The 26,914-nt window shown below is 33.0% G+C and overlaps 1 protein-coding gene across 1 annotated transcript; it reads left to right on the plus strand.

Moving 5' to 3' along the window:
• The first annotated feature begins 2,535 nt into the window (after positions 1–2,535).
• LOC128020255 (glypican-6) lies at positions 2,536–25,489 on the plus strand. The gene is made up of 9 exons (XM_052607050.1): positions 2,536–2,879; positions 5,788–5,946; positions 7,331–7,722; positions 9,593–9,758; positions 15,033–15,163; positions 16,719–16,862; positions 23,118–23,254; positions 25,005–25,180; positions 25,293–25,489. Exons 1-9 carry the CDS (start codon positions 2,741–2,743, stop codon positions 25,487–25,489), a joined length of 1,641 nt encoding a protein of 546 aa, XP_052463010.1. The 5' UTR covers positions 2,536–2,740.
• The last annotated feature ends 1,425 nt before the right edge of the window (positions 25,490–26,914 follow it).

Below are 26,914 nucleotides of genomic sequence, written 5' to 3' on the forward strand. Positions count from 1 at the left end.
TGGCGTAAATTTTAAATAATCATCTCGTTAAAATACAAACACAAATTTTCTTGGAAAAAAATTGGTTACTTTCAAGAAGTTAAAGTTTTTTTATTTTTTTCACATACTGCTATTTTTATTTTTTTAAACATAAACCAATCATCATCATTCAGGAAGTGACATCATTTTGGAGGGAAAGCAGCAATTGCAGACTCCAAATGTTCTTTGATTCAGTTTTGTGGTGGAAGTTGACTTCTCACGATGTGTATCACTTCAAAGCAGCTCTTCTCAAAATTTGGGGTTTAGATATTGCCATTCTGACTTTTTTTTTTTTTTTTTTTTTTTTTTTTTTTTAATTCTGAGTTAACATTTGAAAATTCTCTTTTCTTGGAATTCATACTTTTTAATTTTTTTTTTTTTTTTTGAGTTTACATTATTGCAATTTATTTTTTATTCAGACTTTTCTTGCAGTTGCTCGATGCAAAGTTACACTTCTCTCTTCCCTGTTTCCCCTCTTCTGCGCTGAAGTAACAACATGTCAGGTTAGTGTGAGTCTCTCTTCTCGAAAGCATCATCAGCTGCTCTGTGTCCTTTGGTCCAGTTTCATAATTTAACCACTAACATGTTTGATAATGTGCTCAGGGCATGTGGAAGTATGGAGGTCACTGTAGTTTGCAGCGGGCAGATGTGAGCAGAGGATTTGACTGGGATTTGGCCAAGCATCATCACCATGTTTTCAGTGAGAGAGCATAAAACACAAGAAGTTTTTGTTAAAAGAACAGCACACAAATACAGCTACACCCACAACTTTATCATGAATGCAAGCGGTTGATCACAAGCATGTGGCGTTCTCCCAAACGACACTCAGTGGAAATAGTTCCCGAGCCTCGTATGAAAGCATCTTTCAGTATGATTTTCTCCATGGGGTTATGTGACCGACAAAAGCATGTTTCGTTTTTTTTTTTTTTTTTTGGAAGGACTCCCTTTTTCCCCACGACTGTAATTCATTATTAACCGGTCGAAGAGCATGTGACCAGCATCTGGCAGGGAACAGAAGTTCAGCGGAAGCAGCATGCAGCCGACAACTGGAAGTGACAGGGAAAGGATGAACTAGATTTATATAACAGCAGTTTTTAGGCCATTCTGATATTCTTTAATAACAGCATGTGCATTGAAACACTGCATGGTATCTGTTCTGGAGGAAGGAAAGATATAGTCTCTTGTTGAACGATTCTTGAATGCTCTTGAGTTTGTTTCTAGAAATGTAGCATTGCATCAGTGTCTCATCAACAGATGCTCTGCAGTGAATGGGTGCCGTCAGAAAAAGAACAAATATTGATGTGAGCGACAACAGGAGGAAGTGTTATAGTGGATTATTGTGATGTTTTTATCAGCTGTTTGGACTCTCATTCTGACGGCACCCATTCACTTCAATGATGAGACACAGATGCAATGCTACATTTCTCCAAATCTGATGAAGACACAAACTCATCCTAATCTTGGATGGCTTGGTAGTAAGTGCATCTTCAGCAAATTTTCACTTTTGGCTGATCTGTTTCTTAAGTCTCATCTGTTTACTGAGAAATAAAGTTTTGTCTCTGATTGACAGCTTGGCTCCAAAAGACAGCCAGTGCCATGTATAACTGGGGCTGTATATATGAGTGATGTGGGCAGAATGGGAACTGTATGTATGTAAATACATCCCTCTCTATGCAACCTTACACTAATTATAGGTTTAACTTTTTTTTTTTTTTTTATAGATCTTGGTGATAAAATATGTTATAATTTCTGTGCATAAGAATTCTGAGGGTCCAAACTTTGCAAATACTGTATGTGGCATGTTCTTTATCTATATTATTTCTTTCTGGCACAGTACAGCTTCAGACAGCCTGAATGAAACTGTTTTAGTGATCGCTTCTGCCTATAGTGTTTCATAAGGTTTTACAGTTGGCCAACAAGCAAAATTCGAGATAGAAACGGAATAGAAACCGTGGTGGGGGGCAAACGTAATTTAATGTATTGTATAAGTGTGGAATTCGACTGCAATAGAAATTCACCTATCTATTTTTTTCTGTTATTAATGTTCATGACTTACAATGTTCAAACTAACTACATTAAATCTGCAATAAAATGATGCATAATACAACATTTTATTAAAGTATCACTAGAAAAAGATCAAAAATCGAACGAGGGGAACTGTAATCACCTGTAATCTAACTTTTTACTGAAAATCCCTTTAAAACATGAATATAGTAAAAAAAAAAAAAAGTGTAGTCTTTTTTTTTTTGGGGTGAACACACACCTTGGGAGTTTTGAGCAGTCATGGGGGTCAGACCCTCTCTAACTCCCCTCATAATTCGGAAAAGTTCCCAGATATTCATTGGTCGTTGTGCCTGATGTATATTCAGTCGCGCGCTGCGTTGCATCTGAATTCCGTTCCGTTCGTAAAGCAGAGCGCGCTCGGAACGCTCTGATGACGCGTCACGCACGCTGTCCGCGGTAAACTCGCTTTTCTCTGGTCAAACCCAGCAGAACAACCGAGGAAAGAAGAAGAAGAAGAAGGGGTGAAAAGACACGTCCGAAGTGAGGATCTGATTGTGACAGCGGCAGCGCGCATCGCTCGCGCAGCTCCAGCAAACGCGCGATGGTTTCTGCTGCGAAACTTAAGGTGTTTTGACTCCCGAATAGAGCGGGATCTGCGCGTGCTCGCTTGACCAGGATCTACAGCGGGTCTCATTAACAGATTGCACCGGAGCTCGTGATGCTGGCTGTGTTCGCCGCTCTGTGCGCGCTCCTGGTGCCGCGCGTCCCGGTTGCGGCGGTGAACTGCAGCCAGGTGAAAGACGCCTTTACCGACCTGGGATACAGTCCTGCAGATGTTCCCACCGAGGAAACAGCAGGTATCTGTTCAGTCAAAACACTGACATCTGCTTAAACGCCGTTAGATATGGGAGACCGGGGCAAGTTGTCACACAGTTCAGTCTTGTTAAAGTCCGTGCTTATTTTCTCTAGCAGTGGTTGTGCATGCTAGTTTAATATGACTATTTCAAAATTAGAATAACATAACATTTGATTACAATTTATTTTTGATGCATGTATTTACTATTAGTATAATAACAATTAACCATGCATAATTAAATCACATGCAACCCAAATCCTGACCCTATCCATATGGTAATACATGCATATTACTCAGTACTCATATGTATGATTACACTGTAACAAGGACACCTTTAAATAAAGTGTAAGCTAATATTTAATTAGATCCTGTTTGAATTTTTGATATCAAGGAAAGCGCTAATAATAAAGGTTGAAATGAAAGGTTGTCACACATTCTTAACATTTTGAAGATGTCAAGGTCTCGTGACTCATGGCTTTAATTGCTGGGTTGTTTTAAAAGTACTAATGTCAGGGTTGCAGTAGGTTCCTAACCACTTTTAAACCAAACCCGTGTCCTTGCTTTAACTTTATTGTGTGGTATGAGGTGAGCTTGCAAGAATTCTGGACCCTAAAAATGAGTCATGGTCCAAAAAAAGGTTGAGAAAACCAAAAAAGTGCATGCTAACCTTTTTCAGTCTTCATAATATTGCAGTATTAGACTTTTTAGGAAAATTTGTATGTAAAGACTTTGCATTATTTTTGCTTGTAAAATATTCATGGTAAAATCTCAAATGAGACAAGTGGCTTTTTTTTGCAGTTCGCCTTCGCTGATAAGAACGCTAGAAATCTAGTTTAAAAGTAAAATAAGAGTTTTTTTGGAAGTTAAGTCCAGAATTAAACCCCATAACCTCTTTGGTTGCTCTCAATCTCTTGGAGAAAATGGGGTCAAAATCTCAACCTAATTATTATTATTTGTTATTTTATTTTGTATTTATATTTTTATTTTATTTGAATTTAATTTAATTTGATAAGAAAGTGAGAAATCTAAAATATTCTTTCAACATCTCATGCTAAAAACCTTGTTGTGCACAGAAACAGATTCACTTTAGTTAAATGTATTGTTCACCCAAAAATTACAAATATGTTTATTATTATTATTATTTATTTATTTTCTAATATTTTTTTTGTTTTATTTTTATTTAATTATTTTTTTATTTTAATTAAATTAAATTTTATTTTATTGCTGATAAGAAGGTGAGGAAGTTAAAGTAATAGTCCATCCAAAAATTACAAGTCTTTTTTTTTTTTGTATTTTGTTTTATTCTATTTAATTTTATTTGTGTTTTATTTAATTTAATTTAATTTAGATTAAGTAGGCAAGAAATCGAATCATTTAAAACTAAAATAATGTTTTGTGATCATAAAATAAGTGTTTTGAGAGCCTGAAAACCTTGTGTGGCACAGGAACAAGTTCACTTTAGTTAATGGCATAGTTCGTCCAAAAAGTATTTCTTTTATATTATATTATATTATATTTGATTTGCTGATAAGATGACCGACCTAAGAGGACCTTCAGATTGAACCGTGTGACCTCTCTATCCTGTGCTTGTTGAGAAGCTCTTGTCACGTCTCTGTGGCTCACAGAAACATCACACTTCCAGCATCTGTGCGACACGTGTCCTGCGCTCCTGAGCTTCTCCACAGCTCTCTCATATATCGACAGCGATGTTAGGAGACTCCTGCAGACCTGCTGAAAGCCCAGTGTGTGCAGACTGTGTGTGTTCCACCGTGGGTGTGTTTCCTCAGATGCATGAAGGGATCTTTAATGTTTGGTGTCGGTGAATGTGTGTGAGGTCAACCAAAAGACTGAAATAACCCTGCTGACATTTAGTGACCTGACTTCATGCTCAGAGATAGAAACGTTGTTGATGGGTGAGAGGTTTTCGTCATTCATCTACACTCACTCACTGCTATTCATTTACAATCACACTGACACTGCTGACCTTATTAATAGACTCTCCTATGCTTTTAACATTGACTTTATTACAGAGCCAACACACAGATAAACACGGTGTTATATCTTGATGCAAATTACAATTATACAGCCTGAGGTGGTTTGATTAGTGCTGGTTTAATGCTGTTTTTCCATATTTTGTATTATTTTGAGCCTTAAATAGACATGGTATTGGACAGAAATGGAAACTATTGTCAAAAATGAGATATGCACAGACACGTGATCATGAGATTTTGTTTTAGTTAGAGGATTGTGTGTGATAGATTTTCTGTTTGCAAATTAAAAGTTTTTTTTTAAATATATATTTAGCTTTTTATTTCATTTTTTTTTTTTTACATATTATTTAAACCAATAATAAAATAAAAAGGTTAAAATAAAGTGAATAAATCTCTTTTCTTATTTTTTTAATTTATTTTTAATTCATTTTTATGTTTTACATTTTATTTAAACCCAAATTTAAATTAAAATAAATGTAAATTTAATCGTACTTTATTTGCTATTTTATCTTTATATTGTTTTTTTAATTTACATTTATTAAAGTAAAAAATGAAAAATGTTAAAATAAAAATAAACAAATATAGATTTTTAATTTGATTTGTACCTTTTTAATTTATTTTTTTTATTTTTTTTATTTTTTTTTTTGAGCATGGCAGTGTACAGTAAATAAACCCCACTTTTTGTGATTTAAATGCATTAAAAATTTTAAAAATGTTTATTATTTCAAATAAGTATTTTCTATGTGAATATACAGTAAACTGTAATTTATTTCCGTGATGCACCGCTGTATTTCCAGCATCATTCCTCCAGTCTTCAGCGTCACATGATCTTCAGAAATCACTCTGATACACTGCTCAAGAAAGATTTCTGATGATTCTCAGTTAAATCGTGTTGGTGTGTCTCTCTGTGGTCTGCAGGAGAGGATCTGCGGGTTTGTGTTCCTCAGAAAACCTGCTGTAATGCAGAGATGGAGGAGAAGTTCAGTCAGAGAAGCTCACAGGACTTTGAGAAGCTCATGGACGACGCGAGCGAAGAGCTGAGGGAGACGTTTATGAGCGGACACAAAAGGTTTGATGGTACGATTTGTTCTTTAACGCTCATTGATTCGACTGAGGACCGTGTGAAGTTATTATGAGACTGTTTAGACTCAACAGCTGCTTGTTTAGTGTAAGCAGAGATTATTAACCCTAGAAAGTCCACATCATGATCAACAGAACATTGTGTGCAACAAAGCATTGCTTTATAGGTTTGGATCATTTTCAGTTTCATTTTACAAAGACAAATTTTTGGAGAGACAGAGCAATGACTGATATTAATATCATTTTATGTAAGTATGTATCAAATTGCATTATTGGAGATTCAGTGCATTGGGAAACAACGAGTCACAAGGGCCGTAAAAACACACCGCTGATCAAATATTAATGCTTTTATCCAGCGAAGATGCATTAAAATTTATTAAAGTGACAGTAAATACATTTATAATGTTACAATAGATTTCTATTTAAAATAAATGCTGTTCTTTTGAACTCTTTATCATTTTTTGGAAAAATAAAATGTGTCGGTTTTCACAAAAAAAGAAACATTTTTCATTGATAATAATCAGAAATGTTTCTCGAGCAGTAAATCATCATATTATTCTGATTTCTGAAGATCACGTGACACTGAAGACTGGAGGAATTAACTACAAGTGTTTTTATATTTAGATTTTTTATTGTTTTTATTTACATTTGAATTTATTATTATTATTATTATTATACATTTCCTTATTTTTTATATATTTTTTATTTTACTATTATTATTATTATTATTATTATTATTCATATTTTGAGCATCTGGTTGGTCACTGAAATGTTCTTTTAAATCTCTCTCACACACACACACACACACATGATGTTTACACATGCAGTATTTTTATTTATATACACTATTTATTTATTTATTTATCTGAATGCTTTACGCTTAAGCAACTTTCACAATTGATCTGCTGCTTTAAATTAATATAAATAAATGTATAAAAATAAAAGCTTTGCAATAACATTTATTTTAAACTCTGTGAACCTATGTAAAGTAATTAAATGAATTCACTTGCATTAATATAGTCATGTACTCTTGCAAAAACTGATGCAGAATCCTCATTATGAAAATGCTTGCTACTTCATTAGTTTGTCCTTCCGTATCATGTCTGTTTTCTTACTAACCAATTCAAAAAACATTCAGTTTTCACTCAGAAATTGCCAATGCATTTCACAAATAGTTAAAAATAACTGGCAGTTAACAAATTATGTTGAATCAAAAAGTGCATTCTTGTCAAATAAATAAATAAGATGCATTGTATTTTTCACAGTGCATTCGAAAGGCGATGAAGATATTGACGTTAGCACAATGCATGTAGAGAAACTAAATGAGTGCATGTTCTCAGTATTAATTGACACAGAAGAGCCGTATTTCGTGTTTGAACAGATTTCTTCCTGGAGTTGCTGGAGAGCACCGAGCGCTCTCTGAACGAGATGTTTCTGCGCACATACGGGAAGCTCTACTTGCAGAACGCCGAGGTCTTTCGAAGCCTGTTCGGCGAGCTGAAGCGATACTACACGGGCACCAGCATCAATCTGGAGGAGATGCTGAACGGTTTCTGGATGCATCTGCTGGAGCGCGTGTTCCAGCTGCTGAATTCCCAGTATCTCATCACTGAAGACTATCTGGAGTGCATCGGCAAGTACATGGAAGAGCTCAAGCCCTTTGGACACGTTCCCAAGAAGCTCAGGTCTCAGGTTACCCGAGCGTTCATCGCCGCCCGCACCTTCGTCCAGGGTCTCACGGTCGGACGGGACGTGGCTAACAGGGTTTCCAAGGTGAGATTTTAACCGTGGGGTTCATAAAGTGCTGCTTGATTTGTGCTCGTGATTTTATGAGGGAAAATGAAACCTGTAGCGTCTGAAAGTATGAACTGTATTATGTTCATGCATGAGGTTTGAGCATACAGTTATATCAGTGCATATGTATCTAGGCCCCTTTGAAATCTTTTGTTTTGTTTAGTTCTTTCCAGAATTCCCAATTTTTTTTAGTTTAAATTTTACTGGATTCTGTTTATTTATTATTTTATTTTTTATTTTTTTTAATTCTGTAGGATTCAATTGTAATATTAAATGTAAATCATGTCTAATTAATCATGAAATCATGAAAATTATAGAATTTAACAAATGTATTAACATTTTAGGACCTTATGAAAAGTGTTTTATTTACTTTTTTCATCTTTTCAGTTAATTTTTTTTTTTTTCAGTTTTAATGGTTACATTAAATGTAAGAATGTTCAATTAATTGAAATCATGAAACTTATAGAATTGAATTTGTTTTATTATGTTTTTAGTTTAAGATCCTATGAAATGTATTTATTTATATTTTACAGAATTCTATATTTTCAATATTTGTTTTTTCTGGGTACTGTTTTAATGGTTAAATTAAAATGAAGGCATGCATAATTAATTAAAATCATGAAATATATGGGATGTTACCATGTATTGAAAGTAACTAATTTGATTATATAAAATTTTTAGAAATTAAATCAATGTATTTATGTGTATTGCCAAATTCTTTTGCATTTTTCCAAAATTCAGCATTTTCTGTTTTAATTTTCCTGCATTCTGTTTAAATGATTAAAGTCAATTTTAGTAATGAAAAAGCATGTCTAATTAAATTAATTAAAATAATTAAACATGTACAATTTAATAACAATTTACTAATAAATAAAACTAAGTTTTTAAGGCCCTATGAAATCCCTTTTATTTTTCCCAAATTCAGTTTTTCCAATATTTTCCCCCAAACTCCTTTTATTCCATTTTAATTCTAAAATAACATTTTTGTTATCAAAAATGCATGTCTATTCAATTGAAATAATATGCCTATATATAATATATATGGAAATATAAATGGAAAATTAACAAAAGAAAAAGAAAAAAAATATTCTCAACTAAAACTAAGGCAAAAAAAAATATTTCATTACCTGTTTTTTTTTTTCTTTTTCTTATTTCAACTTGTTGCAAAATCAGCATTTCTCATTTTCATTTAGTTTAAATTATAATAGTTAAAAACCTAAAACTTCCTAAAAAGGAATCTATATAGATATTAAAAAAGAATAATAAAAATACAAAAAAAAATTATCAAAACTTTAAATGAAAAAATGAAATCAGAAAATCTAAAAATAAAATTGAGTTCAAAATCTACTTAGTTTTGCTTTTTATTTTTACCAATTTCTACCAAGTCACATATAGTTAGGCTTGGCATATTTTGTAAAATAATATTCTTAATTAATTAAATTTGATCGTGACCTAAAAATATTGAAATATTCATTTTTTATGTCACAAACTTATTTTATTTATTTTGCATTTATCTGAAAACTGAAGTGTTGTTTATTTCCAGTATTAAATTGGAGTCTGAATCAAGTTTGTGTGTGTTTATGTCTCGTAATTTTGCTCAAATTTGTCTAAACACCAGAATCAATCATCTTAAGTTAATTTCAATTAATTCTGTTTGAAGTTTTTGTTTTAGCTATAGAATATATTTATTATTTAGTCCACCCTTCAGCATGCTCTCAAAAATATCTTTTTTTTTTGTGCACTTTTGGAAGCTCACATGAACAGACTTGCATGAGATTTTTCAATAACGTGTTCCAGCTTCTATCCACACGCATCTAATGACTTGTGTGTTTGGTCTTGTGTTCTGCAGGTCACCATGAGCTCTGCGTGCGTCAGCGGCTTCACTAAAATGCTCTACTGCTCGTACTGTCAGGGTTTGTTCACGCTGAAGCCCTGTAACAGCTACTGTCTGAATGTGATGAAGGGCTGCTTGGCCAATCCGGCCGATCTGGACCCTGAGTGGAGCAAATACATCGGTGAGAGCAACTTCACACCTCTAACCTAATTAATTACAGATATAAGGCATGTCAGCTGCAGAAATCTGAACCAGTTAAACTCACACAGAGATCTTCACGATAGACCGTTAAAATAAAAGTGTGGTTTAACTTGAAGAAATTATGACAGAAAGAAGTCACTCTATTCTAAAGTCTGCTTCTCAAAGTAATAATAATATCATAATTTTTTATGAATATCATACAACTGAGATATATTTTCATCCATGTTTTAATGAACACAGTTCTGTTGTAAAGCATCATATTTGACAAGTAAATACATACATGCAATGTTTTGCTGTACATAAATTGTTAGTTTCATTTCATTTACAGTTTTTTTTTTTAATGCATTAAATTGTTAAAGTTTTATTAAGTAATTTAATTAGACAAACCACAACAAGAAAAGAAATGAAAATGAAAATGAAAATGAAAATAAAAATAAAATAAAATAATTGAAAATGAAAATAAAATAAAATAAAATAATTGAAAATGAAAATAAAATGAAATGAAATGAAAAGAAAAGAAAATGAACAAAAATAAATTAAAATAAAATAAAATAAAATAAAATAAAATGAAAATGAAAAGAAAAGAAAAGAAAAGAAAACAGAATTTTGGGGAAAAAAATGAATTTTGACTTAGATTTCAATATATAATGTATTTTATATAATGTATTTTATGAGCTTGCACAAGTTAAGATTTATGAATTATGAAAATATTCATCATTATTATACAGTTTTGACATAAACTAATATTGTTAATGTGATTCATATTTTTCAGTGATACATTAATATTAATAAGTGCACAATTCATTGTCAGTAATCCAATTTGTCATATACCTTCTAACTTATTTGTTCCAAAATAATAATAGCTTTTATTTATATTTCTGTGCAGCATCTTATTTGTCAAAAAAAAACAACTTTGTTTGTTTTAAAATCTAAATTTTGAAAGAATGATTAAATTGTTAACATTTTATTAATTAATTTAATTAGACACCCTTTTTCTGATGATAAATTTGTACTTAAAGGGTTAGTTCACCCAATAATCATAATTATGTTAGTTCCATGTTCTTATCCTGTTCACCTCAATCATCTTAAATTAGATTTCACAATGAACAGATTAATACAGATTGTGAGGAATTTAAACAAATGCATGTTGAAAATATATTTATTTAAATAAAATCAAATAGATGTACACATTTTTGAGTGCATTTGAGGTTCTTTTAGTGTTGCACTGAAAAGTAACAGCATACAGTTTTGAAACAACATAAGACTGAATAAATAATGAGAGCGGAACGATCCTGTTAATGTGCCAGAATTTATGACATTAAAATGTACCTGATGCAGTCTTTATTTGGAGTTTGAATTGGGTTGAATTGCTGTGATGAAGATTTTCGAGCAGCGTATTTAATCATTTAAGAGCATAAAGAGAACAGCTGTTGTGTTGAGCTCTTGTTAGGAAGACAGTTTAGGAATTTTCTCTCCATCAGATCTTGGGCAGCGCTTTGGTTTGGCTTAGACGGATGTTGCGGGACATTTTTAACATTGCTTCCAAAGAGTGGTCTGTGTTGAAATGACTTGGCTGAAAGGGGAAGTCCAGTTGCCTGGTGTAACCCTGCACCCACAGATATATCGAGGGGAATTATTCTCAAAACTGACCGCTAGTTCTCATCGCAAACAAGGAAGGGACGATCGAGTTTTCCTGCAGATGTCTGTTCCTTTAACAACACGTCCAGTTTAAAGACAGAGTTCACCCAAACATTTACATTTGCTAAAGATTTTCTCCACTTCAGACCATCCAAGATCAGGATGAGTTTGTTTCTTCATCAGATTTGGAGAAATTTAGCATCGCATCAGTGTCTCATCAGTGGGTGCTCTGCAGTGAATGGGTGCCGTCAGAATGAGAGTCTGATAGAAACATCACAATGATCCAAAGCACTCCAGACCATCAGTGAACATCTGGAGAAGAAAAGAGATGAAACATTCGTCATGAAGACGTTTCTTACTTCAATCCATTGTTTCAGACTAAAATACGAGTCTATAATCCATAATAACACTTCCTCCAGTGAAAAATTGGTCTGGTCTGAATCAGGAGAGAAATCTGCAAAGATTAAGCACAGTTTACAAGCCAAAACACCTCTAAACACATACGTGTGTGGATTCTGATTTGAGAGACAATGGGAGATGGACTATTTATTGGCACCCATTCACTCCAATGGTGAGCAAGTGATGTTTGGACTCGCATTCTGATGGCACCCTTTCACTCCAATGGTGAGCAAGTGATGTTTGGACTCGCATTCTGATGGCACCCTTTCACTCCAATGGTGAGCGAGTGATGTTTGGACTCGCATTCTGATGGCACCCTTTCACTCCAATGGTGAGCAAGTGATGTTTGGACTCGCATTCTGATGGCACCCTTTCACTCCAATGGTGAGCGAGTGATGTTTGGACTTTCATTCTGACGGCACCCTTTCACTCCAATGGTGAGCAAGTGATGTTTGGACTCGCATTCTGACGGCACCCATTCCCTCCAATTGGTGAGCAAGTGATGTTTGGACTCGCATTCTGACGGCACCCATTCCCTCCAATTGGTGAGCAAGTAATGTTTGGACTCGCATTCTGACGGCACCCTTTCATTCCAATGTTGAGCAAGTGATTTTTGGACTCGCATTCTGACGGCACCCATTCACCCCAATGCTGATCAAGTGATGTTTTGACTCTCATTCTGACGGCACCCATTCACTACAATGGTGAGCAAGTGATGTTTGGACTCTCATTCTGACGGCACCCATTCACTCCAATGGTGAGCAAGTTGCGCGATGATACATTTCTTCAAATCTGATGAAGAACTAACTCCCCTATATCTTGGATGGCCTTGGTGTTATGGTTCTCTAACTGGTGTTTAGTAAGTTGTTATTTGCGGGGCTTGCTATGAAAACTAATATTTTTTGCCCGTTCAGCTTTTTGTAATAATTCACATTCCTATTCATCCTTGTTATTGTTTGGCAAACACACAAATAAATCTCGCCCTTTCTGCAGTCCTTTGTTACCAAAGTGTAAACAGATGCTTATTGATTTTATTTGCTCATTTCTTTTTAATAGCATGATTTGAAAGACTGAATAGTTTGCTGTCATTTACTGTGTGCATGAGTATATGTCTGCTAATGTGATGCTGTAGTCACGCTTTCTATGGTCTAAACTAAAATTTGGGGATTCTGGAGTTTTTTTTTTTTTTTTTTTTTAAGCAATAATAAAATTAGCTTTGTCAGAAAATGTAGAAATTGTAGTTTACCTAAAAATGTATGAATACTGTAAAAGGTACTTTCTTTTGCCTAAATAGAGGCTATTTTAAGATATATATTTTTAAATATTTGTTTTAAATTTTGTTTTATTTTTTTGTCTTATTTAAGAAATCACATTTTGCCTAAAATATTTTTTTTAATTATTACATTTTTTTTAAGGACCATTTGTGCATTTTTTTTTTTTTTTTTTTATTAATAATAAAGAATTTTTCAGCACAGTTTTGCATTTATTTAGAATCATATTTTGCCTAAAATGAAAATAAAGACAATTTTAAGGAATTTTTTTTTTTCATTATTTGTTGCAGTTTATTACAGTTTGTACTTGATTATTTTCATACGTTAATTTCTGTCTAACAAAGAACATAAAGCATGTTAAGAACAATTTGTACATAACTTTAGCATTTTGTCTTACTATTTTTGCTTAAAAGAAAACTAAGCCTATCTGAAGGACCAGTTTTGTATTATTTATTTTTTATATTTATTACTATATTTAGCCTTATTTGTAAGACCGTTTTTGCATTAAATCATTTTTGTTTTAAGATGGTTTATTTTGCAAATTAAAAAAACAAAACAAAACTTTTTTTTAAGGGCTGTTTTTGGACAATTTTTGCTCTCTCTCTCTCTCTCGAATTCTGTTTTGCTGTAAAAACTCCTTGTAAACCCTGTGGCTGTTGTCTGATTGTAAGTGAGCGTGTTCTCGGTCACACAGATGTTTGGGGCGTCCGCTGGAGCCGTGTTGTCTGGTGCGGCTGATGCCAGCTTTAGTGCCCAGCTCTGAGCCGCTTCATGTTTGGAGGCTTTTGTGGTGTTTGGATGTTCAGACATGCAGTCCACGCCTGAGGAAATAGATGTTAACATGAAAGAAATGTTCTCCTCTATCATATTTGTGGATAAATGTGTTGCCACACCCGTGTCAGCTGCCATTAGCACGGCCTGCTTCATGTCCATCCATCCACTGAACACAATCATTTATGTCAATTTGTATATTTATTTGATTTAATTTAATTTTTTAAAAAATTTTTATTTAATTGTATTTTTTATTTTATTTATTTTTTTATTATTCATGATTAATTGTAAACTCCAAAATAATAACAAGAAATAATTATTTAGAAATGATATTGTTGCCTAAAAATAAAAATGGAAAAAACATGAAATGAAACAAACATTTTTCTTAAAATAAACGTTTATTTTAAGGACAATGTTTGCACAATTTATATTTATTATTATTATTGAAAGCATATTTTGCCTAAATTTAAAATAACGCTCTTTTGAGGGCCTTTGCATTATTATTATTATTATTATTATTATTATTATTATTATTTAAATTTTTTACATAATAATAAAAAATTGCTTTTTTTAGGAAATTCTTTGCATATTTGTTTTATTGTATTTTGCCTAAAATTAAAATAAGAAAATATTTATTTTCTTTTTTTATTATTATTATAATTTGGTATTATTATGTTTCGCCTAAAAATAAAATATAGCCTTATTTAAGGACCACTTTTTCATTATTTTTGAATTACGTTGATACATTTTTTATTTTTGTTATTTTTTTTCAATCTAATATATATATATATATATATATATATATATATATATATATATATATATATATATATATATATATATATATATATATATATATATATATATATATATATATTAAATATATGTTTTGCCTTAAAAGAAAATAAGCATATATTTTGAAACCACATAATTTTTTCGGAATTATATTTAAGCCTATTTTAAGGACAAATCTGGGATTTATTTATTTATTTATTTTTAATTAAGCCTATTTTAATGATATCTTTTGGTGATTTTTCTCCCCTTCTGCTGTTTGAGTTCCTGAAGCTTTGTGTCCGGTCTACAAAGTTTTTCAAGACCGTTTTTGAACTATTAGACCACTGTTCTCGGGAAGGTTTTTTTATTTTGGGTTTCCTCTGGTGTGTGTGTTGGGACAGATGCCATGCTCCTCGTGGCCGAGCGTCTGGAGGGACCCTTCAACATCGAGTCGGTCCTGGAGCCCATCGATGTGAAGATCTCTGAAGCCATCATGAACATGCAGGAGAACAGCATGCAGCTCTCCTATCAAGTACGTTTGTCCGTGATCATCATGTTGTGATATCACGTCTTGAGTAAGAAAGTGGCTCTCGCTGGCTCCAGGTCCAAACCCGAAGCCTCTCATCCCGCTTCACTCTTATTTTAACAGCATAGTTGCGGATGGGCAGAAATCTGTAGCTCGGTAAAAGTGTCTCCTGCGTCTCTCTGCATTTCTGACGCAGCCACTAATTGCAGTTTTTAGGGAAGAAAAAATGGCAAAGCGTGGTTTAACTCCGAGGAGATGCCGTTATTCGGCCCCTCGCGGGATTTCTGAAAGGTGATGTGTGTCATTTTCCGAAGGTTAGGATATTTTCTCTTATTCCCTAATATCTAGAGACGAGAACTAGTGAACCATTGGATCTACACGGCAAGTCCATTTAAAGTGAGCTTGTGAATGGGAAAAGTTGATTAAAACTTAGTGTCATTGGTATACTGTTGTTATTTGGGTTCATGATTCGAGTTACATTTTAATTATATTTAAACATTTTATTTAAAATTTTACTTTAAGTTTTAGTCATTGTGTTGTTTTGTGTTTTTTTTTTAATTGAAAAAAAGTTTATTTTTTATTTTATTACTTTGTTTTTTTTATTACTTTGTTTATTTACTCTTAGTTATTTTAGATATTTTATTTGTTAACATTTATTCTATTTCAAGTAATGAAAATATTTATGATTTTAATTGTAGTTTTAGTTTTAGTTAACATTAATAACTGATCATGATGTGTGTATATATATATATATACATACATTTTATTATTCATATAGGATATCACCTAAAATATAGATTTATTGTCTTTTTTATTCATATAAAATTCAACCCAAAACATATTTTCCTTTATGTATTAATGTAAAAAAAAAAACAATTGTGTATAAGAATTCACCTAAAATAATTTTCTCTTATAATTCCATAAATTCATCTAAAAATTCATCTACATATTTTTTTCATTTACTATTTTCATATAAAAAAAAAAAATATTTATTTTTTATTAAACCTCACCTTAAATAAATTATTTATCTTATATATTCGCATAATAATTCATATATTTTTATTTTATTTTACTTATTCATGTAAAATTTAACCAAAAAATATCAATTTCCTTTTATGTATCAAAATCCAAATTCATCTAGGAATTAAAAATGTTCTCTTTTGTATTCAAATAAAAAAAATTCACCTAGACATATACATTGTCCTCGTATATATTTACATTAAAATTCACCTAAATTCTATATTAAAGATCACCTAAAAATAAATCTTCCTCTAATTTATTAAAGTAAAATTCCACCTGAAAAAATGCATGTTCCTCTTTTGTAATCATAAAATAAATTCACCGGAATTCATGATTTATATATATTTATTTAATGCATTGGCATGTTTGCATCAACTACCCGAATGTATTCAGAATATTAATATTTAAAGCCAAGATGTAAACAAATATGAGTGGAACCACATCTAAGAAGTTAAGAAACTGTAGAACTGTTGACTGACCGTGTTGTTTTCCTTCCTCATCTCATGCTGGAGTGAGAGTGTTTCTCTCGGTGTGATTGCAGGTTTTCCAGGGTTGTGGCCAGCCGAATCCTTCAGGAATGAGCAGATCGTCCCGCAGCGTCTCTGACTCGTTCAGCGGTCGCTTCAGTCCCGACAGCCCCGAGGATCTCTCGACTGCAGCGTCTGGTAAGAGCAGATCAGCGTCAGCGGGAAACACGGGCTCCGTGTCAAAACCTTACTGTGTGCCGTCTACAGAGGCTCCCTACTGACACTATTGCTCTGAAGACTGCGTTAGAAATAGTGTTATTCAGCGAGGATGCATTACATCGAGGAAAAGTGACAGAAAAGACTTTTATAATGTTACTACAGTTTTCAATTTCAAATAAATGCTGTTGAAATTTCTGTGAATTTTATTCTTCTGCTCACCAAGGATGAATTTATTTGTCTAAAATTACAGTAAAAACTGTAATAATCTTGAAATAGTTTTACAATTTAAATCAGCTGTTTTCTACATGAATATCTGTTAAAGTGTAATTTATTTCTGTGATGCTCCGCTGTATTTTCAGCATCATTCCTCCAGTCTTCAGTGTCACATGATCTTCAGAAATCATGAAAATATGATGATTTACTGCTCAAGAAACATTTCTGATTATCAATGTTGAACACAGTGAATCATTCTAAATATTTAATTTTTAATATTTAATACTCGTGCTGCATAATATTTTTGTGGAAGCTGTGATCGATTTATTTTTCAGGATTCTTTGATGAATAGAAAACTTTATAAGGAAAAAAAAGTATATATATATATATATATATATATATATATATATATATATATATATATATATATATATATATATATATATATATATATATATATACACACAGTACAGACCAACAGTAATCAATTTATTTGATCAAAAATACAGAAAAATGTTTTAATATTGTGAAATATTATTACAACTTAAAATAATAGTTTTTAAATGTATTATACTTTAAATGATAATTTATTTCTAAATTATTTCTTTGATGCAAAGCTGAATTTTTAGGATCATTATCACATGATCCTTTAGAAATCATTTTAATATTATGATTCATGATCAAAGTTGGAAACAGTTCTGCTGCTTAATATTTGTTCAGAACATGTGATACTTTTTTAGGATACTTTGATTAATAAAAAGTAAATAAAAAAAAGAAGCTATGTTTTTAAAATATAAATATTTTGTAATAACTATATACACTACTGGTCAGTAATTTGGGGTCAATATTTTTTTCTTTATTTTTTTTTAAATAAAATCAATACTTTTATTCAGCAAGGATGTGTTAAATTGATAAAAAGTGATAGTAAAGAAAATATATTAATAGAATATATATTATTATTATTATTATTATTTATTTTGAATAAATGCAATTCTTTTTAACCTTTTATTGATCAAATATATGAGACAGCAGAAGTGTTTCCAACACTCATAATAAATCAGAATATCAGAATGATTTCTAAATGATCATGTGATCGACTGATGTTACATGTGACACTGAAGGCTGGAGGAATGATTCTGAAAATTCAGTTTTACATCACAGGAATAAATTATTTTTTAAAAGTATATTCAAATATAAAACTATTATTTTAAGTTGTAATAATATTTCACAATTTTACTGTTTTTTCTATATTTTTGATCAAATAAATGCAGGCTTGATGAGCAGAAGAAACTTCTTTCAAAAACATTAAAAGTAGTAATGTTTCCAAACTTTTGGTCTGTACTGTATATATATTATTATTATTATTATTATTTTATTTATTTTTTTTAAATGTATTTTCTGTCACTTTTGATCAATTTAATGCACCCTTGATGAATAAAAGCACTAATATCCACACACACACACAAAATGACATCAACACTTTTCAGGTCAAAACAACAACAATGTGCTCTCAGTCTTTTGAGCCTCATATTCAGTGCATTTATGTCTCTCCTCCTCTTCTTCTTCTCTCTATCTTCTCTCTCTTTTTTATACTAACAGTGTTCATACAGACAGTGTCATGTATTATCTCACACACATCTGAGGATTTATAAAGTGTCTACTCAATAAATAGTCAAAAGTCTCTAAAATATCTGATATTAAAGTTGAAGTGTGTCATCATTTTTGCAGTGCTTCACCTGCAAGCCTAATGTGTTTTTGATATTCAGGCCTCGTCGATGAAGTACTTTTTTTGTTAACCATTTTACAATTAATTAAATGCAACTATTTTCTTAGAATTTTATGCAAGAATGGTTTCACAATTTACGCAGAAATTTGTTGTGGTCGTGTGAGGGTTATTATAGTAAAATATTAGTATTAAAAGAAAAGAAAAGAAAAATATGAATAAAAACTATATTTACAATAAAATAAATAAAAACTACAAAACTGCATAACAAACTACTAAAACTAACTAAAATTAAAGTGAAAATGTAAAATTAAAAAATGAAAACTAATTCATAATATTTTTTGTTGTTTGAAATAAAATACCTGAAACAATACTAAATAAAAAGTGAAAACGTATTTCGTATCAGCTTGTTGCCAAAGCAGCGTTTCTCATTTCCATTTAGTTTAACTTAACGTACTAAAATAATAAGAACTAAATCTGAAAATAAAACAACTATATTATTGACATAAAAACTAATAAAAATGGCAGAGACACACAAAAAAATTATTAAAGCTTTAACTAAAATAAAAAAAATTAAATAAAATAAAAGCTGTATGAAATAAATTATGAAATAACCTGGAATAATATCATTAAATATTATAATAACATTAAAATAACATTGGGTTGCATCATTGTTGAGGAAAACAAGCAAATGAAAGAGTGACCTCAATTTATCAATATATTTGTGGCTATTGTTTAAAGAACGTAAGAATGTAATTTAATATCGTTTCATTTTTAATGTTTTTTTTTTGTCATTTTAATTTTAGTTTAAGTTTCAGTAATTTGTGTGTGTGTGTGTGTGTGTGTTTTAACTTTTTTATAATGTTATTAACAGATTATGTTTATATACATGCATATAATGATTTTGGTAGCAACAAAATCTAATATAAAATTATACATATGTTTTTATATATAGACACTAAAATTAATGAAAATGAAAAATATTTTGAATATGTTTTTTTTTTTTTGTTGTTAGTGTTTGTCAATTTGATTATTTTTTATGTCGATGTAGTTGATTATAATTAATATATTGGAAATATTAAATCTGCAGTCAGGTGTCTATTTGTGTGTGTTTATATAAACATTAAAATAAATATTCGAACACACATACACACATATATATAAAATATTTTCCTTTTCTACTCAATGACTAAAACCATTTTTTTTTTATTATTATTATTTTACTTATTTATCTATTTCAACAAATAGTCAGTGAAAGTCAGTAACTTTTCAGAAAAGTATTGATCATCCCATTATGAAGGTCAAACTAAATATTACATGATCTGTTTTGCATTATATTCATAGAAAGGTTTGCAATGTTTGCAACCCACTTACATTTTTAATGTTTATGTAGTTGTTTTTTTCCTCAATATTTTTAAACCAACTTTTAAATGTACAAACAGAGACTTTTTTTATTTGCTCATTTATTCAGTTAGAGGGAAAATCATACGGGAACACTGCTACATACCAAGTAAGTTAGTAGAATTCATTTATTATATGGTTTTATCTATCTGTCTATTTGTTTATCTATTTTTTTTTTTTTTGAAAGGGAGGTAATTTGGTAACTGACGCACACGAATGAGCTAAACATATTTTAGTAAGTAGAATTAATATATAAAATAGTTTAATATTTATATTATTTATTATATTATATTAATAAATTAAATAACAAATTTTAATAATTTAAAATAATTTCAATACATTCATTAAATTTGAATTCATGTAATTAATTAAAATAATTTAATTTAATTATACATGATACATAATTTAAATGTTCACATTTTCTGGGGGGCATGTTTAAGACGTGCGTGAGTGCGTGCGTGTGCGTGAGTGTGTGCGTGCGTGAGTGTGAGTGCGTGCGTGAGTGTGCGTGAGTTCGTGTGAGTGCGTGTGTGTGTGCGTGCGTGAGTGTGTGAGTGCGTGCGTGAGAGCGTGCGTGAGTGTGCGTGAGTGCGTGCGTGAGTGTGCGTGAGTGCGTGCGTGAGTGTGAGTGCGTGCGTGAGTGTGCGTGAGTTCGTGTGAGTGCGTGTGTGTGCGTGCGTGAGTGTGTGCGTGCGAGTGAGTGCGTGCGTGAGAGTGTGCCTGTGTGCGTGAGTGCTTTCGTGCGTGAGGGTGCGTGAGGGTGCGTGAGTGCGTGCGTGCGTGCGTGTGAGTGTGTTTCCTAATCAGTTAAATAGCTTTCATAATGAAGCAAACTGAAAGTATTCATATAAAATTATTATATTATATTAACTTCATAATTACTTTAAAATCTTGAGACTGTTTAACCAGAATCACAGCGGGACAAACATTAGATGTTTCAAACTACTAAACTACTTCTGTTTGGTAAACCCTTGTCTAGTTTTGTATAATAAAGGCAGAAATGTAATGCTTTAGGCTTTAAAAATGCTTTTAAAAAGTCTTCCAAAATAATGCAATGATAAAAACATTATTTTCTGAAACACTAGTGGTTTAAAATCATATTTTTGTTTTTGTTTTTCCTGGAACACAGCTCAAGTCGTTCATCTCTGGCCATGTTTTTATTTACTCGAGCTCAAATAAGCAGAAATGTGTTATAGATGCTTCATGATCCTCACTTTCAGCACGCACCACACTAGAGTAAACACGGCGAGGTCAGATTTGTTTAGATTGTGTTTATTTAAAGGCATATTCTGTGCTTTGCTGATTGCAGCCTGACAAACAGCACTGGCCAAACTTTCATCTGTACGGCTGGAGCAGTTGTTTTCGACAGACGACTGATCATATTCACTCTGGTGTACAGATCTGCTTTTGAAAACACACATTGATTTTCCTGTGGGTGCAGGTTAAAGACAGTGATTGTGAAATCTCACCAGTTTTATAATCTGAGCCTGATTTCATTGCAGTGAACTGTATGTTGTCACGTGCGGCATTCTGTGTGAAATTATTTGGTGGTGTTCTGCATTTAATTTAACTTGGTCAGTTGCGCAATGCAATGCACTTGTTTGCAGCTAGAAAACTTGTGCATCAATCCGAGACGCAGTATTTAATGTCAGATGAACATACAGCACTAGGGAGATTTACTTTTTAAGCAAACAAAATGCTTCAATGAGTTAAAGTTGCATGATGAATAAAAATGTGTGGGGAATGTTTTTTGAGTCAGGTGTGTGAAACAGAACATGATCCTCTCTGTGTTCTCATGCTGGTGGTTTTGGGAGTTTGTTGAGTTCACTGTCATGAGTCTGGACCCGGTGTTTCTCCCTCTCACCACCAGAGGGCGCCATTTCCCATTCTCCCAGACTCCTTTACCTTATCTTACCTTAGATGTTTGGTATTAAGGCAATACACTACAGGTTTGCACTGGTCAGTTTTGAGATTTTGAGCTATTTTACTTCCGTAACATGTCTTCTTTTAGACTGGTGGAAAGAAAACTTCTGAAATGCATATTTATTTATTTACTTTATCTATTTGCATCTGTAGATTTCGATTACAGTACATATATTTAAAGAGTTTTATCTGCAGTTCATCAGCACTTACATACACCAAAATTTACCAATGTATTTCTGTCTTATTCTGAATGTGTTCTTAGAGGGGTTTGTTCATATATCATTCACCGATTTCATTATTGCACTCTATTGAATCTCATGGAAATTTAAAATAAATAAATAAAGTCAAGTAAATTCATTGGCAATAAAAAGTAAACCCTTAAGGACCTTCTGTTATTGAAAAGAAGGTTAGTTTTTATTTTACTATTTTACCAACCATACTAACCACTGCTAATAGACATAAATAATGAGCAAAAAAAATGACAAAAGTTAAAATGGAAAAATGGAACCTTATTCAAACTATTAATAAAAAGTATTATGTCTCAATTATACAAAAATAACACAAATGGAAACTTTTTGAATTTAATGATTTTATTATTTAATATGCATAATTATTTAATGTATTTTTGTAATATATTGCTACTTGTAGTTTCTGTAAATTAAAAATGAGAAGCTTTATCATTACAACAGAAGTAGCCGAGACATTTTGATTGGTCTTCAAATTTTAATCTGACCGCAGATGAAGGCTGAAATTGGTTTTGTAGACTAATTAAAACCTTTATTTATAACATATGAGGTTTTTAAGTTTTTTAATGCCATTTGCATTCATCCAAACTTCTCTAAGTTTTCATGTTGCTATTCTAAAATCTTATAAATATAGTAAATATAAATATAGTCCTAATAGAGAATGAGTGGACGTGTCCATTAGTGGACATCTTTCTACACATCTGCTCAGTGTTCAGTGCCTTACAGTTGTTTTAACCGTGGTCATCCAGGTGACTGATGTCAAGGAGAAGCTGGCGAAGGTCAGGAAGTTCTGGACGTCACTTCCTGTAGCGTTCTGTCAGGAGGAACACGTGGCGGCAGCAGAAAGCGCAGAGGACGACTGCTGGAACGGCCGTGACGAGGGCAGGTAAAACATCTGGACAGCTGTGGATGAGATCAGGTGTGTCAGTGTGTCAGTGAGTGAGTGAGTGTGTGTGTGTGAGTGTGTCAGTGAGTGAGTGTATGTGTGAGTGAGTGTGTGAGTGTGTGTGAGAGTGAGTGTGTGTGAGAGTGAGTGTGTCAGTGAGTGAGTGTATGTGTGAGTGAGTGTGTGAGTGTGTGTGAGAGTGAGTGTGTGTGTGTCAGTGAGTGAGTGTATGTGTGAGTGAGTGTGTGAGTGTGTGTGAGAGTGAGTGTGTGAGTGTATGTGTGTGTGTGTGTGTGTGAGAGTGAGTGTGTCAGTGAGTGAGTGTATGTGTGAGTGAGTGTGTGAGTGTGTGTGAGAGTGAGTGTGTGTGTGTCAGTGAGTGAGTGTATGTGTGAGTGAGTGTGTGTGTGTGTGTGAGAGTGAGTGTGTGTGAGAGTGAGTGTGTCAGTGAGTGAGTGTATGTGTGAGTGAGTGTGTGAGTGTGTGTGAGAGTGAGTGTGTGAGTGTATGTGTGAGTGAGTGTGTGTGAGAGTGAGTGTGTGTGAGAGTGAGTGTGTCAGTGAGTGAGTGTATGTGTGAGTGAGTGTGTGAGTGTGTGTGAGAGTGAGTGTGTGAGTGTATGTGTGAGTGAGTGTGTGAGTGTGTGTGAGAGTGAGTGTGTGAGTGTATGTGTGAGTGAGTGTGTGTGAGAGTGAGTGTGTGTGAGAGTGAGTGTGTCAGTGAGTGAGTGTATGTGTGAGTGAGTGTGTGAGTGTGTGTGAGAGTGAGTGTGTGTGTGTCAGTGAGTGAGTGTATGTGTGAGTGAGTGTGTGAGTGTGTGTGAGAGTGAGTGTGTGTGTGTCAGTGAGTGAGTGTATGTGTGAGTGAGTGTGTGAGTGTGTGTGAGAGTGAGTGTGTGAGTGTATGTGTGAGTGAGTGAGTGTGTGTGTGTGTGAGAGTGAGTGTGTGTGAGAGTGAGTGTGTCAGTGAGTGAGTGTATGTGTGAGTGAGTGTGTGAGTGTGTGTGAGAGTGAGTGTGTGTGTGTCAGTGAGTGAGTGTATGTGTGAGTGAGTGTGTGTGTGTGTGTGTGAGAGTGAGTGTGTGTGAGAGTGAGTGTGTCAGTGTGTGAGTGTGTCAGTGAGTGAGTGTATGTGTGAGTGAGTGTGAGTGAGTGTGTGTGAGAGTGAGTGTGTCAGTGAGTGAGTGTGTGTGTGAGAGAGTGTGTGTGTGTGTGAGAGAGTGTATGTGTGTGTGAGTGTGTGTGTGTGTGTTTGTGTGTGTGAGAGTGAGTGAGTGAGAGAGAGAGTGAGTGTGTGTGTGTGTGTGTGTGTGTGTGTGTATTATATAAAATGTTGAAGAAATGTTGCCTTTGCAACTGAATGTAATATGTTTGTTAAAGCACTAGAATTACTAACTGGAAATTAAAACTGAACTAAAAATGAAATTAAAATAAATTACCCCCCCCCCCCAAAAAAACTGAAAACTAATCAAAATGACAAAAGCACATATTCAAATTAAACAAAGTAAAGTGAAAACTGCAAATGTAAAAATAATAGCCAGTGTAAATGTAAATGAAAACTATAACAGTATTTAAACAATATTAAAATAATACCGGTAAAATGTGTATTTACTGGCTTAATCTGACATTTATTTATGCTGCATTATATTTGCTTTATTGAGGTTCAAAAATGTGCAGTTAGAAAGGAGACTGGGACAAATTATAATATTATGCATTGAGTTTTCACAACTACTGAGTTGTTGTTTTTTCAGATACGTCCCTGAGGTTCTGAAAGACGGAGTGACCAATCAAGCGAATAACCCGGAGGTGGGTGTAGACATTTCCAGACCGGACACAATGATTCGACAGCAGATCATGGCTCTCAGGGTGATGACCAACAAACTCAAGAATGCATATGATGGCAGTGACATCTACTTTCAGGACTCAAGTAAGTCTCGATGTGTTTGGACTAAATCACACAGACAGGATCAACTTCAGATTTTGGGATCTGGAGATGCATCTCTGCTCGCTGAGTCATAACCTGACTTTTGTCCTCTCAGATGACGAGAGCAGTGGTTCTGGCGGCGGCAGCGGCTTCACGGAGACGAGCGTCACTGAATCAAACTCCTTCATCACTGACGCTCCCATTCAGGAAGCAGAGAAAACCGAGGAATCATCTCCTGCTTGCATCATCCGTCCCAACCTCCTGGTGCTGCTGGTCTTCACCGCGCTGGGTCTGAAAGAGCACTGGAGATGACCGCCGAGCTCCTCACAGACTGCTGTGTTTTATATCAGACTCGACCAGTGATCTCAGCCGTCTGAAGACTTTTGAGGCTATTCTTCCTGATCCGAAGATCTTCAAAAGGGTCGTAAGCATTACACCGTTGATCTCAAAGTTTATGTAAAGTAGATTCAAGGAGCAGTTCAGCCAGAAATAAGAATTTGCTGATGCGAAGATGAAGGTGAGTTCGTTTCTTCATCAGATTTGGAGAAACGTAGCATTGCATCACTCGCTCACCATTGGAGTGAATGGGTGCCGTCAGAATGAGAGTCCAAACAGCTGATAAACACATCACAATAATCCACAGCACTCCAGTCCATCAGTTAACATCTGGAGAAGACTCTCATTCTGACGGCACCCATTCACCGCAGAGCATCCATTGCTGAGACACTGATGCAATGCTAATGTCTGATGAAGAAACAAACTCATCTACATCTGGGATGACCTGAGAGTGAGTAAATCTTCAGCAATTTTTTATCTTTGGCTGAAGTACTTCTTTAAAGGCATAGTTCACCCAAAGTTATTTACTTACCCTCATGCAAACATGTCTACTCTTATTTGAGGATTAACTATTAACATAAATGATAAAAATGCATACAGATTCTTTAAAATGTTATATTTGTGTGTCCTCTGAGAAAAATGTCATCATACAGGGTGAGTAAATAATGCCAGAACTGCAACACATGTATCTTTTATATTCTGCAGATTAAGCTCTTATGTATTCATCTCACACATATTTTGGACATTTCCATGTAGGTGTTGTTTTCTTGAAAATGGAAGAGAATATCCAGACTCATTCGAATCTGAATTAGATCTGAGAAATTAGGGAAAATAAATTAATCTGCATCTCATTTAGTTCTCATGCACATAATATGTCATTATTTCATATAATATTAACACATTATTACTGCGATCATTTATGCAACACTAGCGAGTCTTTATATAATTGTTTAAATGTGGTTAAACACACACTACCGTTTAAATGTTTAGGGTCAGTTTTTTTTTTTCATTTTTATGAATTAATACTGTTATTCATCAAAGATGCATTAAATTGATCAAAAGTGACAGTTAAGACATTTATAATGTTACACAAGATTTCTATTTCAAATAAATGCTGTTCTTTTGAACGTTCTATTCATCAAAGAATCCTGAAAAATAATATGTATCACAGTTTTCACAAAAATATTGTGCAGCACAACTGTTCTCAACATTGATAATAATCAAAATTGTTTCCCTAGCTGCGCATCACAGAAATAAATTACAGTTTAAAATATATTCACATAGAAAACTGCTATTTTAAATCATAATAATGTTTCAAAAATGTTACTGTATTATTGATCAACTAGATGCAGCCTATTCGCGCAGAAGAAACTTCTTTAAAAGCATGTTACAGCTATTGAA

This window comes from Carassius gibelio, chromosome A9 (assembly GCF_023724105.1).
Source record: "Carassius gibelio isolate Cgi1373 ecotype wild population from Czech Republic chromosome A9, carGib1.2-hapl.c, whole genome shotgun sequence".
NCBI classification, from domain to species: Eukaryota; Metazoa; Chordata; class Actinopteri; order Cypriniformes; family Cyprinidae; genus Carassius; species Carassius gibelio.

What these genes read in the sequence shown, in the direction of transcription:
- LOC128020255 (XM_052607050.1), top strand. Translation starts at nt 2,741, where the DNA reads ATGCTGGCTGTGTTCGCCGCTCTGTGCGCGCTCCTGGTGCCGCGCGTC. An exon ending in TGAGTGGAGCAAATACATCG is followed by an intron (nt 9,759 to 15,032) that starts GTGAGAGCAACT and finishes GTGTTGGGACAG; the next exon opens with ATGCCATGCTCCTCGTGGCC. An exon ending in GTAAGAGCAGATCAGCGTCA is followed by an intron (nt 16,863 to 23,117) that starts GCGGGAAACACG and finishes GTGGTCATCCAG; the next exon opens with GTGACTGATGTCAAGGAGAA.